Source organism: Gadus macrocephalus, chromosome 7, assembly GCF_031168955.1.
Source record: "Gadus macrocephalus chromosome 7, ASM3116895v1".
Taxonomy (NCBI): domain Eukaryota; kingdom Metazoa; phylum Chordata; class Actinopteri; order Gadiformes; family Gadidae; genus Gadus; species Gadus macrocephalus.
Window position 1 is genome coordinate 11,059,169 of NC_082388.1, and position 13,661 is coordinate 11,072,829.

Here is a 13,661-nt window from a genome sequence, read left to right on the forward strand (position 1 = left end):
AGAGCGGGACTCATGCTGCCGGAGAGCGTCTGCACCTCATCCGAACTGCTGCAGCCCTCGATCTCGCATCCATCGCTCTCCACACACATCTTCTTGCACGAAAGATCCAGTGCAAAGGAGGACGAGACAAACAGGGGCAGAAGGGAAAATAAAACGTGTAACAGCGGAAAAAAAGAGCGAAAAAAGATCCGACGTGGAGTGCTTGTGGTGTGTGGCGTTGAAATTATTGGCTGGAGTGTTTCAACGCGAGACGCACTCCTTGGGTCATGTCTTTAGTAGTGCAGCGACGGGCAATGCGCTCCTTAGTGATTTTTCTATGAGGCTTGAAGTGCTAGTGTGGTGGGCGTGCCGTCGAGGCTCCGCCCCTAAGGCCAACAGCCAATGATTGGTGGAAGCACCTGATTCTGTACAGAATGCGGGGAATTGCAACTTGAGTGCGTTGACATCTCAGGTATGTTGCTGGTGACTTCTGCCGTCTTGTCTGCGATAGCATTTTTCTCACATGGTGATGCTCCAAGAGATAAGCTAAGTAGTCTCACTATGAGTGAAATAATTATTTGCGCTCAGAATAATAGTAATGGCCTACTAACAATAGGCTATAAATAATAGTAATTAGAATATCTACTTGCCAAATACTATTTATAATAATTCAAATAATAATTTGTGTGGTTGCAAAGCAAGCCACTTTAATGTTTTTATAGTTATGATTATCGTAACAATTTATTATCATTTAGCATCTCGGTTCTTTCAACTGACTTGTTGAGCAATTCCTCCTTTCTACCTTTTCTCTTTTGATTTCATACTTTTATGCGGACAAAAACGTACCTAGTTACCTGTATTTTTCCATTTTCTGTTGGCCTATCTATCTGATTAAATGGCCAATCAACGGCATAGCCAGCCCAACTCTATGTGGACCATAGTCACAGCCTCCTGGGGATGTGTGCATGTAAGTAGGTCAAACGCACGGCAACTAATGGTGTAAATCTCCTGCATGTCTTCAATCTGGCACACAGGTAGAGCTGGCTCCACACTGGGAATTCCATTTCTAGAGGTCAGGGATGTGTACTTCTCACACAGAGACACACACACAGATACACATACACACACACACACACACACACACACACACACACACACACACACACACACACACACACACACGCTGGAGTGTCTGAATGCGTTCACGTACTTGTTTGCACCTGCATGTGTGTATATGTTTCCATGCCTGTGTGCTGCATATGTGTGTGTGTGTGTGTGTGTGTGTGTGTGTGTGTGTGTGTGTGTGTGTGTGTGTGTGTGTGTGTGTGTGTGTGTGTGTGTGTGTGTGTGTACATGTGTGTGTGTGTGTGTCTACCTTGTGTCTGAAACTCTGGGACCATGTTAGGAACAGCTGACTTAATCAGGAGTATCTTAAAGAGAAACTTAAATGTAAAAATGGAGAGTATTGTCACCACGGTGCATGAGGAGGACATGTTGGTGCCTCGAGACATTGTGGAAGGAGACTATGAGGAAGGTGAGTGCCATGCCGGCGGAACTCCCTTGGGGACTCCCTGCTGGGGGTTGAGGAGCCATACAGAAGGACCCATTAGGCAGTGCCGGAGGGGGGGCGCAGGACAGCACAGCGCTAGCTAGCCGGCTAACTAGGGTTGAACTTGGTTGGGAGCTGAGAAGGGACCAACAGTCGATAAGCCTTTTGGTTCTCTCTAACGACCGTGGTCGTCCAAAGCCTGCGTGGCACACGGTGTTCTGGTCCGTCTTCTGCTTGGACACCATCAGCCTAACTACCAGCCCCGCCGGGCAGGAACATCAAAGCCGAGACAGCAGACACCCACGCCAGAAGACCTGGTAACAAATCATTGGTGTTCTTATCTCAAAGCGTATATCCATCAGGTAAACACGCTTCTTTGGAAGGCCGTGCAGGAGAGATAGGAGCGTTGGAGATTGGAGAGGGGGGAGGAGGAGGAGGAGGAGGCAGGCTTCTTCGATCCAGGCACCGATTGGGGAGTTCCTCTGGCTCTGGCTCCTTCAGCTCTTGGCAATGCTGTGGTGGATCTCAGGGAGCAGGGCTGAAAAGGCTTCGGCACTCACTGAACCGAAACTGTGTTCACTCAGGTCCAGGTGGTGACACGTGGAGACCCCTTCTTGTTGCGGGGGTTCGTTTTTCATTTGGTGTATTTCCCTAACAGCCTGATAAAAGCTTGTATTTCCTTCATCGCACACAGGAGTACTCTGGTACATATCTATACATCAAATGGGTAACCCGTAACATCGAGTGGAATCCATATCTTTCAAAGTTGGGTTGAAACAAAGCAAACAGAGTGCTTGGGCGAGAGGCTCATGGGAAACCGTGACGACGCATCAGTAAAGGGAGTCGTAACTATTGAGACGGAACAACTCGACGATACACGTTTTGGATTTCAACCTTTATTTATCCAGACATGTGAGTTTCTATCTGAACTGACCAAAAGGACAAAAACAACAACAAAAGAACATGTCATATTTGGTAACCGGAGTGTAGTAAGGAACATAGAGCGTTCTAAGTCTTCAAGGAGTCCTTTGAACACATCAGGGGAGACTAGATTACTCGGTTGTAAGTCTTCTTGCCTGATGCCAGGATCGTGGGTCTGCATAAGGAATTGCTTTCTTAACCAGCTCAGTCCTGACCAGGGGAAACCAGGCCGTTAAGAGCTGGGAACCCTCCTTGGGATGTTCTGTGGAGGATCAGGGGTGCTAAGACAGTGGAAGTCCGCTCCCTCACTCTCTCCCTATTACCCAGGGTGCTCCCCTCTAAACCCCTAACCTCCCCGCCTCTCTCTTTTCTCTCAGATGTTTTTGCGATGCTGGTCATGTCTTGGGGATCATGTTTGTTTTGTTTTTTTGGGGGGGGGGGGGAGTGGAGGGGGTGTCTCTGTCTGCCCGCTGGCATAGCTCTGCTGTGTGCCTTTGAGCCGTGGAGTCACACACACACACACACACATGCCGAACACACAAACGCACACACACGCACGCACGCACACACATGTAGACACACACACTTACACATGCATACACACCCACGCACACACATGTACACACACACACACACACATACACACATGTAGGCAAACAGTAACACGCGCATACACACGCACACAGACATGCAACACGTACACAAACATTCACACACACACATACCCATGTAGACACACAGTAACATGCAAACACACACAATCATACACACAACACACACACACACCCCTGCCTTCCTTCCTGTCTGCGCTCGGCGGAGGCCAAGGGGCTTGCGTGCAGGATGGGAGATAACCTCCCCTTAATCGCAGAATCCCAGTGCGTCTGTCGGGCTGATAAGCTGGACTCCCTCTGCATGCTAACGTGGGTCTGTCCTCAAAAGTTTACATCCCTGCCCCCCCAACACCACCACCACCACCACCACCACCACCACCACCAACCCCCAACCCTTCTCTTTCCTTGGGAGAAACTCGTATCGGAGCCTCAGGCGATGCTGAGCCAGTGTGTTTCATAAGACCGCCGTCTCCGCGGGCTGTACCCTGAACAAACATTCACAGTCAATGCGGTCGGCTTCGGATCAATCCAATCCCTCCATTGTCCACAATCTCAAACTCAGGTGTGGCTGTTGGTCAGTGAAGTCCCTCGCTATTATGTTCTGTTTATCGTTATTATTAAATGACATGTGATTAATAATTTAGTTGTGAATGAAACCTGGAGAGCCAATCAGGGGACTGACTGGTAAACGTTGACACGTGACGCCTCCGAAACATGTGTGACACACATGTTGATGTCCTCTCCAGCACACACAACATGTATGAACTTTCCCTGCCCTATTGAACAGAGGTTCCTGCACAGACCAACGGCTTCACTCAAGCTACTGTGTACATTTATCATTTCTATGCCAGAGAACAGACGTTTCGGTCCCCTTGAGTCAACATGTTTTCCTATATGGTCCTTAAGGATTATCTGAATGTGCCTTGACCCTCCCCGGGTCTGTCCCTGAGTCCACACCAAACCGGCTATGGAAGTTCCTGTCGGCCGCGGCTGGGGCTGTGCGTCTGACATGGACAAAAGTCTATCTATGGGGAAACATGTTTTCGCACTGATAGCGAGTGAAGCTGTCAATTCAGCTCTGTTTGGCTATGAGGCCTGGCGACCAGATAGGAGCTGAGCCGCAGAACACGACCGCAACCCCCCCGGCGCCCCGTTAGATCTCAGAGAGCCAAGGGGGCTGATTTAACTAAAGACCTCCACATTAAGAACTGATACGACCGCTACGGGCCTTCTTATGGCCGCACTCTCATTTGTGGTTGACACCAGGGATTGCATCGTGGAGCTGACCCCTCCATTTCCACATCCAGCCCCGAGCAAACGGGTCTTACTCTCCGCCACGGCTCTCTATTCTTGGAAAGGGGAAACGTAACGTCGGACCCATTTTTCTATTTTCAATTCCTGGTTGTGTCAATGACAAAACCGATGGGTCGAGGAGGAGTTGTGGGCGCGCCTGTGGCTAACCGGGCAGAGCGTGGACCATTAAGGCTTAGTCCTGATTGCAGCGACCTGGGTTTGATTCCGGCCCGTGATCCTTTGCTGCATGTCCTGCCCTCTCTCTCTCTCGCACCGTCCTGTCTATCACACACCTAATGCTTTATAATAAAGCACAAAAATGCAAAGATTAAAAAAAACAGGAAGTGGTACAAGCAGTCAGACAGGTCACGGAAGAGTGAGAAACGTAATAGGAAGCAGGAGGTGGCAGTGATTACTACAGTTGGGTCGTCACCTAAAAACATCCCCCCCCAAACGAGAGGACATTTTTTGCTGTCAAAATACTATTCCACCGAGGTAGCGCGATGGCAAGATGAGGAAGGCTTATCTCTGCACGTCGTCTTGGTCGTCATCATCATCATCATCATCATCATCATCATCATCATCATCATCTCGTTCTCCGCCGACAGACCACCCCTATGTCCGCCGCCGGCATGCGTCTGCTGTCGCAGGGGGCTGCAGCCGTCTGGCCTGCGGTCAAGCTAGCAGTGTGGGCCTTCTGCCAGCCTGACCTCCTCCCTGTGATCACCCGCGACCCCTGACCCCTCAGCTGACTCCTCAGCAGTCTGTCTGACTGAAGCCAAGAACCGAAGTGTCCTTCCTTACACGCTTACACACACACACGCTTACACACACACACACACACACACACACACACACACACACACACACACACACACACACACACACACACACACACACACAAGCACACACGCACACACCAGCCCCATTTCACCACCATGTGGCTCTTCTCTCCTCTAAGTAAGGGAAGATATTTGCATATTTTATCTCTCATTTTGATATCCTTGTATTTTACTGCCCCGATATATCAGAACAAAGCCCTACTATATGCAAACAGGCTAGGTATACATAATGAGGATAAGAAAATGTAAATCATTTTTTTGCATTAAACCAACTCACTGACCCGTGGAAAAATAACTACCCAATAAGAGCGTCGTTGCGAGCCGACCCAGAGCTGTGGCGAGATGGAGACCGGAGGACTGAAGAGTGCGGTCGGTGCGCTCTGAGGATCTTTCACACGTTGTCGCAGGTAGCGGGAGGAAGAGCCTGTGGGAGTCAGCGGGGACTAAATATAGGCTTCAGGGTCCACAGACAACCTCTTTCATCTACCTGTCTCATTATTCATCCCCAGGACGCCCAGGACGCCGGACCCGTCGTTTGGGTGGGGTCATCCGTCTCAAGAGTATCTGTCTGGGAGCAGAGAGCAAGGGCTCCCTGTGCTTTAACCCTCACCGTCACAGAGAACCATAAATACCCGGGCGCTAGAGCGCAGGTGAAAGCAATAGCATGGAGTCCCCACCATTGTGTCGTTAACATGAAGAGAAATGGCTCGCTACTTCTATTTGTGTCCTCGGTGTCCCCTGGAGGCCAACTTGAGAGACCCTACCTGCTCTCAGTGATCTGTGGCTCACCGTCCCTCTGGATCAAAGGTGTGTCACGGAACAGTAATGGGGTTCTCGGTGAAAGGACGTCAGGGCGGGGATGGACTGTAAACGGCTACAGGAGGACACAGAGATGTTTTTCCCAGTGAAGTGTCCGCGCGGTGGCAGGGATCTGTATTTATAGATGGGATGGATCTTTGTAATTACTCTGGCTTTCCTCTGTGAGCCGCCGGCCCCTCCTCCTCCTCACAGTCCCCGTGACCACCGGTCCTCCTAAACAGGAATGCTAAATACATGGACCCAAAGCGCACACATGCCATTATGGGCCTAACCTCAGCCTGGGCTGCACACTTCCGCTGTATTTCACATGGGGCCGTGAATAAGGCTCACGGCGCAGTGGGAAAGGGTCTGGGAGCCCTGCAGCTTTTCACCAGAGCCTCTGCTGGTTTTTTAGTTACATTCATGCTTTTTTTTGGGTCTTTCTCTGGTACGGAAGTGCATGTTAAATATGCATTTTGACGGATGTGGATTGTATGCGTAAATGGTGTTGTCATATGTCGTCATAGTCCTAACAATAAACGGCTTTCCTGACCGTTCCAATTCACCAACCACTCTAGATTATCCACTTGCATTTCTATTGGTAATGTTAGCCACGCAAACTTTAACGACAAATGTATTCATCAAAATAAATGTATATTTGCTCATCTGCATTTTTTTCCGATATTCTATATATTATTTCGATATTCTATATATTATTCTATATATTAATTTCTAATAAAGACACATGGTTCTGCATCCAATAGTAACAATTCTAAAGAATACTAATAGTATTCATCGTTTGTTACATTCATAACATGTTTGCGTCTTGTCACAACCTATTACATATCATGTTTGTTATGCGTTACTGTCGAGCCCGTGAGTGGACAGAGCTGTCCCTCTATCAGGGGAAACACACACAGCCGGGCTCTTCTGGTAGAAGCCTGCTGAATTCCAGAGAATCACACAAGCACTGGTGAATATGATGTCACCGGGCTGACGGGGGCCTCTGACAGCGAGGGTGGGGGCGGGCGTGAGGGGCACTTGACGTCACACGCGATCCACCTGCTGGGGGCTGATAAGGACGGCGTGTGCCACTTCACGGCCACAGATGTGGTTTGATGCCCCCCAGCCGGCCTCGTAGGAGGGGGTGCGGGCGAATACGGGACAGATACACCGTGCCCACTTCTGCGTCATTCTACTGTCATCGCAACACACACCCCCTACACACCCCCCCTGAACACACACACACACACACACACACACACACACAAAGACACACACACACACACACGTGCACAAGTCCTCCACTGCTGACATTACACAGCAGGCGTCGTTATCGTGGTTACTGTGTGTGTGCGTGTGCGTGTGCGTGCGTGCGTGCGTGCGTGTGTGTGTGTCTGTGTGTGCGTGGATGTGTCCAAAGAGTGGCCCTACGCTCCACGTCGGAATGTTCCAGTGTTTCTGAGTAAACACCCAGCACATCCGCTACTGCTCCCTGCTCTGCCACCACCTCCCACCATCAGCCCCCCCCCCCCCCCCCCCCCCCTCCAGCCCACCGGCCCCTGGCTCTATCGGCCCCCCCAGCTCCAGCATTGATCGTCCCAGACAATTTATTAGGCATTGTGGCAGCTTCCTGTAAGGCCGGGGTCAACAGGGGGAAGCCGGCGAGGTATGCTGATAAAGTGGGCCGAACCACGGTTCTCACAATACCTATTGTGTTTTAATGGCAGGTTCAAACTGTCGCAGGGCCAGTGTTTTTCCGCACATACCTTTTGGCATACGTGGTTGTTCCTTTTTTGCGCACGCTTTTCACTTACTGTCCTCGGCGGGCTCGCTTCATCTACGATGAGGCGATTTCCTCGTAGTCACGGTTCCGCCATGACAAGAGCGTCGACGCAGCTTCTGGGAAGGGAGGAACCCGCTCTCTTCCACCCCTTGAAACGCCTTAACCGCGTTGGGCCTGAAGGTTAAGGAACAGATACAATGGAAGCGCCATACTTTATTTTTTGGTGAATATCACTACAAATATTAATTTATATTCAGTTAATATTTAGTTATAGTACTGAGTTGTGCAGCATCTTATGCTAGCTATCTCTGTTGTATACAGGGAATGGGTTAACCTAGCGATTGTTAGTGCTTTGCACTTGGCTCTATGAACATCCTTACTGTACCGACAGCATATTGTTTCACCTTCTTCTGACAAATGTACGTGTTGTAAATCGCTTTGGATAAAAGTGTCAATGCAAAGGTAAATGTCATCACAAATAAAACAACAAAGGTTTTTCTCCTCACTGATTGGATGAGCCTTGACCCCAGGGTTGGCTTGACCTTGTGCGTGACCTTGACTGGAGGTTTAAACCGCCAGCGCCGTGCAGTCAAACCGTCTCCAGGGAGATATGTGACGCGCTAATAGGAGGATTAACCAAGGGGCCCCAGACTCTCCATAACTGCTTTTTTTCTGACCGTTTTGACAGTGATTGACACTGTGACGTTTGGGTATCTCAATACATGACACGTGTGTCAGACTGTAAGCCTGAGACTTGACAACAGCTTGAGATGAGCAAAGGCTAAACCTATCGTATTCCATGAACTCATCTGAGGTTGAAGAAGTCCAGTTGCAGAGTCGCTTCAGGGCTAATTCTATACAGGCCGATGCTAATAGTGCTAATACTCAAAGAGGACACTGCATGAATACGTGAATTATGAGATATGGTTTTAAACAGATAAACGAGCAGTTACTTTTCACTTAAATTAGCCAAATTGTGAATATATTGATACAGGTTTATTCTACTAATTTAAGGGCCATTAAATGATTGAAGATATTGATCCAGGCCTAGCCTACTTCTTAAGGATTTTAACCTCGCACAGAAAGCTGATCAGAAAGAAGGATATGTGCAAATGGAAAACGTAAATTAACTTCTTACTCATAAACAAATACTTTTTGTTTTGTTTTTCCAAAGAATTTGTCAAAGTGCAACTTAATAAATTAACCCAGGGCTTTGGTCTGCACAACATTGCTTTGTTTGGCTCTGGTGTACAACTCAGGTCAAGCCAGAGAACACCATTAACCGCATGTGGTGTGCAGCTTGCCTTGACAGGTGAGAAATGGTGGTGCTTTCTCGTCTGCTCCAGAGTTCTTCCCCAGCAGTAAACAACCGATATTTCCACACTCGTCCTCCCAGATGATAAGACATCTTTAGACACTCCACCCGAGGCCCTCGGAGATAGGCATGATGCTTTGATATCGGAGGCTTTTTAAACTAAATGGCGCCATCTAGTGGAAAACCTGGTCCAATTTGGACAGGTTTCAGGATACGTAAGGATAAAACCACACAACCTAATACTCTTCGAGAAGGACTAGGTTTGAAGGATTAAGGCTTTATTACCACTAGTATAAGGTAACAACAAAACACGAGGTGGCTTGCAAAGAACTCCTGAACAGTCATCAGGTACCGAGTTATGGTGTGCTCTAGATGCCTTGTGTACCAGCCTTACGACTTGTGACGTAATTTCCTGTCTCGTAGCACTGGAATAAAGTAGCAATCAAGTGTGTAAGAGCATTTAAAATCAACAAAATTGGCTGCACCCGTGAAGAGATGTATTTTCTTTGTATTTGTACCAACCAATGCAAAGAAATTGGTAAAAAAAATGTTGACCAATTGCTACTTTATTCCGGTCGCCAATTTATGCATTGCACTGTCTTGCTGTGCGTGCCGTGCAATACAATGTAAAGTTCTGTTGTTTGTTTTCGAGCTGGTTTGCTAAAGAGGCTAATGTAGCTAACAATAAACAACAACAAATTTCATGACGCAATCACAATGTCGAACGGGAACGCTATAAGTGCTCCGAGACAGAAAATGACGTCAACTCGGAAGGCTGGTGTCCGAGGCACCTGAATCACACCATTACAGTTTTTTCCTATCGTTTTCGGTCATGTACCCATACTATGGTCACTTTTCCCTATCACTTAACACACTGGGCTTTAGAGACACACACCTCTGCATATCTGTTAACCTTTGGTGCAAAATGCACTACAACAACCACACCACAAACAATGCTGCCATAACTTAACACATGTTTCCTCTCAGAACACTATGACCTAAAAAACACTAACATCTTGAAGCATTGCCAATTGCATATATAAAATGTTGCTGTGTCCTCCAGTTTGGCATAGATTTCCTGTAGTGTTGCATTGAAAAAAAAGAGAAAAAACACAGACAAACACTTCTTTGGACTACAGTAATAAAGTTTGCAATATTACAGTATGACAATCCAAGAGTGTTCATATGTCGGTTTACCTCCCACAAAAGATGTCACAATTGAGTGTGGTAAATGTACTGTAATTGTAAATACAGTAAATACTGTAAGTGTTTTATGAGAAACTGAGAATAACAATTTTCAGTTTTTGTAATGCAAATTACATACAGTAAGTACGTAATATATGATCCAGAAACAAATCACAAACACAACAGTCAGAATGCTGTAAATACTGTATAGTACCTGTTAGTTTGTGTGAAAACCCTCACGATTGATGCCACCGTTGATCTTGGCAAGTTCAGCTGAACCCTCAGACCAGCTTCCCTCATGGACAGACCATGATTGATTACATGGTCGATGACAGTTGCTCTGATTTCATCAGATACAACTGTCCTTGCTGCTGCTGCTCCTCTCCCTCTCCCTCTTCCTCTACCTCTACCTCTTCCTCTTCCTCCTACTCCACCTTCACCTCCACCTCCACCTCTTCCTCTTCCTCTTCCTCCTACTCCACCTTCACCTCCACCTTCACCTCCACCTTCACCTCTTTCTCTTCCTCTGCCTCTGCCTCTTGCTCTTGCTGCATCCATTTTCCTATACCAACTACGTAAAGAAGTCCAAAGCAAATGCCAAAGAAGGCCCTTTTTCAACGAGGCACAAATTACATGTAAAACACCTGAGCAGGTCTTTAGCTGAGTAGGTCTTTAGCTGAAATGACCACCAGGTGTTTTGCATTGCAAAACTTATCCTCTGTGTTTTGTACAGATCATTGTATGTAGTGTTGCTTTTACGTAAAAAAAAGTAATTCCATGCCAATTCACCAAGAACTATGGTGCACAGGGGGAAAAAAATCTAAATTACTGTAAAATAAAATAAATAAACTATAAACGAAATATTTTTTCTTATTCAAACATGTAACTTAATTTGTCTGTCCAAATGCAGCATCTTTCCATCTACAGTGATCTAAATTACTGATAAGTTAGGTTTTGAACAGAAAGTACACTGTTTTGAACAGAGTGTCTAAACATTGGTAAAATATGCTGTAGTTCCACAGCGTTTTGCCGGTAGTGAACATTGACTGGGGCAGGTATCCATGAAATTTGGAAGAAGGCGTCATTGCCAGCATTTGTATCTTAGCATAGGGGCAAGTAACCACAGTTTGGTTCACATGGTCTACTGGTATGCTCACTGTGTGAAGTGTTTAGGGAATGTGAACATGGTTTAGGTAAATTGCCTAAAACGATAGGAAAAAACTGTAAGCTCGGAGGAAAATGCTTTGAACAAAAAAGTGTGATTCGGAAAATGCATAAATTATATCGAAACTCGGTTTGTAGGCTATATTATTGAAGACACAAGTGTGTTGATTTGTCAAATGTTTGATCAAAGGTTAGCGGTTAAAATGTACCAAGTTACAATATACAATTGTATATTGTATGTTGCCAATTGAAAGGGATTTCTATACATTCTAGCCACAAAGTCAGGTACGCCTACTGAGACAAATCGACAGACTTCTTTGCTGTGTAGATTCCTAAACTGTCTTGCCGTCAAGACCACTTCACACATTTGTATTGCAATTTAACTTGGTCTCTCGTCTGGCCCATCCTAAAAGGCATTTTTACACTGCCCAGCCGGTACAGCGGCAGCGGCTTGGCACACCCTGCTATTTGACTGTCTTGCCGGTGTAAAACCGAGGGGGTATATTCCGCCTTCGTCAAGAAGACGGCTTTCTTGGTTAATTGGAATAGGCGGGGCTACGCATGGAGAGTAGACCTGAATAATTTGCATACTTTGCATACAAACAACATTAACTATTTACAAGTTAAAAAACGCCAACATATTCTTTATTTTGGTGACCACACACAAGTTCGGCTGCTGCGTTCTCGTAGATCGCACCATCTTCCCCCCGCCTTCGTTAAATGCGACTAAATCACCTTCTCTCCTATGATGGTCAGCAGCTCGCGGATTTCACCGTCTCTCCGAACTACGGTTGCGGTCGCTGCGTTGTCTCTGTTGCAGAGAAAACGCAGCGACACCTCTACCCAAGTCCTGCCCCTTTTACCGGGATGCGTCTAATCGCATTTACATGAAAATGAAACCCCCAATATGTGTAGGATTCGAGAGGGTAAATTCGGGTGCGAAATTAAGCCAGTATATTACGTGGGCAGTGTAAACGCGCGGACCATGCCCAGAAAAGGGCGGGTATAGGACGGGCATATTTGACAGTGTAAAAAACGACTGAACCCTCCACGATGGTCACTCCCTCTCACCTTTGTTTCCTTTGTTTTTAGCAGAGGTGGTTTGCTGCACGGTCCTGGTTTGCATACCCAGTGCTAGGCTTAAATAATATACAGAGGAAATAACATAGAGTGGGGCATCAGTGCTGTTTGACTGGAACTGAGTAGTTTATTAAACACGTGCGTAGTTGAACTTGCCTCTAGGCCACTTGCTCATTCAGGGACATTTCATTGGCTGCCGCTGAATACACAATACTTATGGTGCTGTGGAGGCCATATATTTAACAATTATTCACCGAAGGCGAAGTGAATAGTGGGCTATTCTTCCCCACTATTCAAGGAGCCTGAGGTGAATAATTGTTTTATATATACTACATGTGAACACTCCAAAAATAAACAAGATCTAATATCATGCAATGAAAACAATATCCCGAGTTTGAGATCTCAATCATGGGATATTGCCCAATATCCTGACATAGCTTCATCATGCGCATTAATTGACATACATGGTTAGTTTCCAAACATGAACTTAGTTTGTAAACTTAATCAACTTAAACTGTGTTGCAGGTTTTGTCATCACATCTGCTACCATCAAATCTGTCTTGTTGTGCAAAACTTCAAACTTATCTTCCCATCACCCACAGTTCACCTCACAAAACGATATTTTATGTCAACATGCTTACTCCTCTGTCTGTTCACAGGATTTTTTGCTAGCGCTATTGTACCTTGGTTATCCTCATAAACATTAGGCTCTGGGTATTGATGTCTGTAAATGCCCACTAACAGCTGAACTAGGTACAAAACCTCTTCCGTAGTAGACGCTAACGCCATGTACTCCACCTCACAGTGGGCTGCATTTTGGTTTTCCATGAGATCAAAGGTCCATTTTCAGATAAGCTTACACAACACCCTGTGGTACTGCGTCTGTCATTTGTGTTTGGATTTTGCACTAAGTTGTTTTTACTGAAAAACTTGTGCAGTACCTTGTTCCAATTTCCGCCAGATTGTTTTAGTCCATACAGCGACTTCTTCAGCTTGCATACCAACTTTGTATCTGTGCCAGATTTCACCTCATAACCTTCCGGCTGTTCCATATAAATGTCAAAATATATTGGTGCATGTAGGTAGGCTGTCTTGACATCCATCTGACGTAAGATCAAGTTTTCTTGCATTTTGCATC

General features: G+C 46.4%; 2 protein-coding genes across 2 annotated transcripts in view; one reads left to right on the forward strand and one right to left on the reverse strand.

Moving 5' to 3' along the window:
• Positions 1-317, reverse strand: part of LOC132461524 (sphingosine-1-phosphate transporter SPNS2-like) — a 25,311-nt gene extending 24,994 nt beyond the window's left edge. The window contains exon 1 of the mRNA XM_060056664.1: positions 1-317. This exon is cut by the window's left edge and continues 143 nt beyond it. Within this exon, the coding sequence (XP_059912647.1) occupies positions 1-89 (89 nt within the window). The 5' untranslated portion in view covers positions 90-317.
• The window catches only part of nherf4b (NHERF family PDZ scaffold protein 4b), a 205,643-nt gene that overhangs the window by 86,547 nt on the left and 105,435 nt on the right, over positions 1-13,661 (forward strand). The window lies entirely within an intron of this gene.